General features: G+C 39.1%; 1 protein-coding gene across 1 annotated transcript in view; it reads left to right on the forward strand.

Annotated features, from left to right (window-relative positions):
* Positions 1-183: 183 nt before the first annotated feature.
* LOC138979745 (protocadherin-like wing polarity protein stan) overlaps positions 184-5,000 on the forward strand; it is a gene marked incomplete at its 5' end in the record, with an annotated part of 20,806 nt that continues 15,989 nt past the window's right edge. Inside the window, 2 exon segments of the mRNA XM_070352486.1 lie at positions 184-312; positions 1,828-2,004. Of these exon segments, the coding sequence (XP_070208587.1) occupies positions 184-312; positions 1,828-2,004 (306 nt within the window).

Here is a 5,000-nt window from a genome sequence, read left to right on the forward strand (position 1 = left end):
TATATATATATATATATGTGTGTTTGTGTGTGTGTGCGTGTGTGTGTGTGTGTGTGTGTGTAAGTGTTTTTGTCTGTGTGTGTGTGTGAGTGTTTGTATGTGTGTATGTGTGTGTGTGTGTGTGTGTGTGTGTGTGTGTGATTTGTTGTTAAATGTACATTTCGGATGACGACTGTGTGTCAGATTCTGGATACCTTCGTGCCACGAAGGACCTGAAGAGTGTATGTTACAGTGGCTTTACCGGACTGGTCAAAGTGACGGACGGGAAAAATACAGAAGTTGGTCCATTTGTGGTCAACGTGGAATTGGAAAGTAGCCTTTTCACACACACACACACACACACACACACACACACACACACACACACACACACACACACACACACACACACACACACACACACACACACATACACCAAGCATTTATGAGAAGAAGACAATGTATTCGTAGAGGCCACTCGCGAAGTATTATTGGATTTAAAAATATTGGTCGTAGTTTGTGGATCAGGAAACATTCTTGCTTTGAGTGAGTGTTTCTACTTTGTGTTTACGTGTATGTGACTGTGTCAGCATGTGCGTGTGTGGATACGCGCCTGTACTTTAAATTGTTTGTTGCACACGGCAGGAGAATACTACATATAATATAATTATGCTGTTCATGCATGCTCATTTTCATTATCATTATCGTCATCATCATCATCACCATCATCATCATCATCATCATCATCATCATCATCATCATCATCATCATCATCATCATCATCATCATCATCATCATCATCATCATTATCATCTTTATATTTGTTTACATTTTTCATTTTTTGTATTTTTTATATTTGTTTTCTTGTGTGTTTGTGCGTCACAGGGGCAGATTTTGAGAAAAGGCCAAGCCTTAAAACTTAATCCTAAGTTATATAAAGCTCAGTTCAGTTCAGTTCAGTTCAGTTCAGATGACACACCCTTTCCAGCATTATTTTTTTTTGGAGAGTCAGTTTAAACGATCCCATCACAAAAATCGACTCCTTAATGCGTTTTCCTAGGTTTTTTTTGAACGAGTATAATAATAGTATAATCAATCAATATCAATCAATATGAGGCTTATATCGCGCGTATTCCGTGGGTACAGTTCTAAGCGCAGGGATTTGTAAAAAAAAATGTTTTAATGCAATTTATATCGCGCACATATTCAAGGCGCAGGGATTTATTTATGCCGTGTGAGATGGATTTTTTTTTACACAATACATCCCGCATTCACATCGGCCAGCAGATCGCAGCCATTTCGGCGCATATCCTACTTTTCACGGCCTATTATTCCAAGTCACACGGGTATTTTGGTGGACATTTTTATCTATGCCTATACAATTTTGCCAGGAAAAACCCTTTTGTCAATCGTGGGATCTTTAACGTGCACACCCCAATGTAGTGTACACGAAGTATAACATCAGACATAACATTTATTCAACCAAGTGTAGTACACTTGGATTATTGCTTACCTTGAGTACATTCACAACATTTAAACACAACAAACTACACACTGCTTGAAATAATATTAAAAAAATTAAAAAATGTAAAATAATTTTCAATGTTTCTGTAATTAAAACTTATAAGACTGGATTTTTGTGTACACGTTTTTGCTATCATAAAAAAAATCAAGTAATCTGACAAGGGAGATAACTGACGTATATTGCCATTTGAACTGCTGCGGGATAACTGTCTCCTCTGAATACAATGTTCTCAGTTTTGGGTCTTAACTGTTATAGTTTGCATGTTGTGTTGTTTCATACTTCCAGCTGTCAATTAAGGAATTAACAGTATGTCTGTATTTCAGATGCCAACGATCCTCCCTATATTACCAACCTAAACACAGAGATTTTCGTGCGAGAAAACGAAAACATTGACAGCAACATTTACAAATTGACTGCTTTTGATGATGGAGACGTTGACAACATCGTATACACTGTCTCCGCTAACCCCTTAAGCGCAAGAACTATGTTTGAAATCAAGAGTAAGTACATACAGAATCAGGTTGTTTTTGTTTTGGGCGTAGAAACATATGTTCTGTTTTGGCCTTATTTGTGTGTCTCTCTCTATGTCTGCGTATCTCTCTCTCTGTCTCTCTTTCTCTCCCCCTCCCCCTCTCTTACCTCTTTCTCTCTCTCCATATGTCTGTGTATCTCTCTCTCTCTCTCTCTCTCTCTCTCTCTCTCTCTCTCTCTCTCTCTCTCTCTCTCTCTCTCTCTCTCTCTCTCTCTCTCTCTCTCTCTGATAGTTCTTTGATTATATTGTTTTCTGTTCTTGTTGACCCTATATTAGGGCGAGGGCTGGATGTAAAAAAGCAATATTCTTGCTTATCTATTACCCTCGATAATAAAGATTTTGTCTTGTCTTGTCTTCTCTCTCTCTCTCTCTCTCTCTCTCTCTCTCTCTCTCTCTCTCTCTCTCTCTCTCTCTCTCTCTCTCTTTCTCTTTCTCTCTCTCTCTCTTTTATGTTGTTTCTTTCTCTCTCTTTCTCTCTCTCTTTCTCTCTTTCTCTCTCTCTCTCTCTCTCTCTCTCTCTCTCTCTCTCTTTCTCTCACTCTCTCTCTCACTTTCTCTCTCACTCTCTTTCTTTCACTCTCTCTTTCTCTTTCTCTCTCCCACTGTGTCTCTCAGGGCTCTCAAAAGTCTTTTACGCACTGGGAACCAAACATCCGTACTAGACATGTGGGGAGAGTGTCCCGGTGTAACACGAAATTTTTACTCCACGAAAAATTTACTCCGGAGTAAATATTTCGTACGAAATTCTTACTCCGAGTACACTTTTCGTACGAGAAAAGAACTCCCCAAGGCACGAAAAAATTACTCCCTCCACGAAATTTTTACTCCCCATTTTTTTTACTTCCAGTAAAAATCTCGTACGCAAAAATGGGATGCGGGCGAAGGGATAATGCCAATAAGTGATCTCGCGCACACGAATGTCGCGCTACCCTCCTTCCACCCCTTCCACCACCAAGACTAACAGGGGACAAGGGAGTAAAAATGTCGTACACCTGGCATGGGAAGTTAAATTGCTTGTGTTGGGGTGAAGTAATTTATTCGTTATTTATTCCTCAGGGGAGTAACATTTTTGTACGAAATGTTTACTCGGAACTCACCTGTCTTGGGGAGTAATTTTCTCGTGTAATGGGGGAGTGCTTTTTTCGTAAAGGGAGTAACTTTTTCGTACGAAATGTTTACTCCGGAGTAAAAATCTCGTGGGAGTAATTTTCTCGTGTTACACCGGGACGCACTTATAACTTTAAAAGAGCGGGTCCTTGGGCGCACACAATTTTCTTTATCCTGCGTACCGTAGATACTATTTTCAGACTGCAATCGTGAGCTATTGCGTACCTTAGGTACGGTTTTCAGACTGTATACGTCTCGTGCGAGCTCTAATGTCCCTTTCACGCGCGAAGGAAATTGGAAAGCCATGCAAAGTAGCTGTGCCCGGCAAAGGTTATGTACTGAAAAGCACCGTTTGCTCGGGCAAAACCATGCCGGGCGACTTCAGGGGTAAACGAACTCAGAAACATAGATCCAGCGAAGTAATGGACGGAAAAGGCAAACCGCCACCGACTAAGAGAGTTTAAAGCTTCCAGGCCGAGTGGAAAGATCATTCACCTCGTTCAGGTTTCAAGACGAGAAAATGTTACGCAGTATCTGCAAGGATGCAAACCTAAGCATACCTTCGAATCGGTATCACACACACACACATACCTATTTCTTGGATTTTGCTACCTAAGAAAAGGGGCATTACCACCCACCTAAGATTATTAATCAAAACAGTTTTTTGGAGAAATGCTCTGTTTTCTACAGTCATATGGGCGACAAAAACCCAGACTCATCAACTTTTAGTGAACTCACTCGACAGCACTACTATTCCAAATTTGGTTACCTAAAATTCAAACTTTAATCAATCGATTTGGCCAATTAACAAAAAGAAAAGATGGGCAAATGGGTCGCAAAATGTTTGTCAGAAGTCAGGAATATTGCCAATTTAAAGATTTGGTTTCATTACCACGGAATTTTGGTGGTAATTAAAAACCTTCTCTCCGGGTATACAGTCGTATTCTGGCCTTGCACTTAAAAAAAGCAAGAATGAAATTCGTTAGAAAAATTGTTGTAACTACTCTTCGGTAAAACATTGATGAAAGCTTCTTTGTCAAAACATTCTTTAGAACCTTTTCTAAGATCCCCCAAAAAGATTTCTGCCAAAACACGTAAAAAGTGCATTTTTGAAGATATTTTTCTTTGTCTCTAAAATCGGTGGTAGTAAGTCTGGACGGTTGCCTAAGAAATACTGAAACAACTTTTTTATGTTTCATTTTCACCCAACCATTATGCCTTGGACGTTTAGAGATAACTATGATGAAGCGATCTCCATTGACTTTTTTGTGATGGGAATCAATTTGTTCCTGTAATGCCACTGGTCGTTTTCATACGCAACCAAATCCAACCAACTTTACTACCACGAGTTCATGTTTTACAAAAACACGTTGAATGGCCACCAACTTCCACCCATGTTGTTTTTACTCTTATTCTAGTCTATTTTAGATTAAATATCAATCATCTTTTTTGATGATGTGCGTTTGGTTTTTTTACTGTGAAAATATTTTACGTCTCTAGGTAGCCGTTGTCATGGATTAGGGTTAGGGTTAGGGTTAGGGTTAGGGTGATTTTTTTTTCTTCAAATGTCATGTTTACGCAATGCACTTATCTATTACAATACCGGGCAGTAAAACTGCTCGTCGACAGTTGAGCAATATTTATGTCAGTTTTTTTCTGTTTTTTTTTCGTCTGTAGTCTTTGACCTCATACCAACTGCACACAATATCCATAGAGTACGGTTTTACCGACAGTTGCAATGTTAAACATAGACGTGAATGGCCCGGAAAATATTTAATTATGATTTTAGAAACAAATTTGTAACAAGAAGAGCAAACGCTCGATCGAGTCACTTTCGCAGTTCTGAATATTATATGA

The sequence above is a fragment of the Littorina saxatilis genome, linkage group LG11 (genome assembly GCF_037325665.1).
Source record: "Littorina saxatilis isolate snail1 linkage group LG11, US_GU_Lsax_2.0, whole genome shotgun sequence".
In the NCBI taxonomy this organism is placed as follows: Eukaryota; Metazoa; Mollusca; class Gastropoda; order Littorinimorpha; family Littorinidae; genus Littorina; species Littorina saxatilis.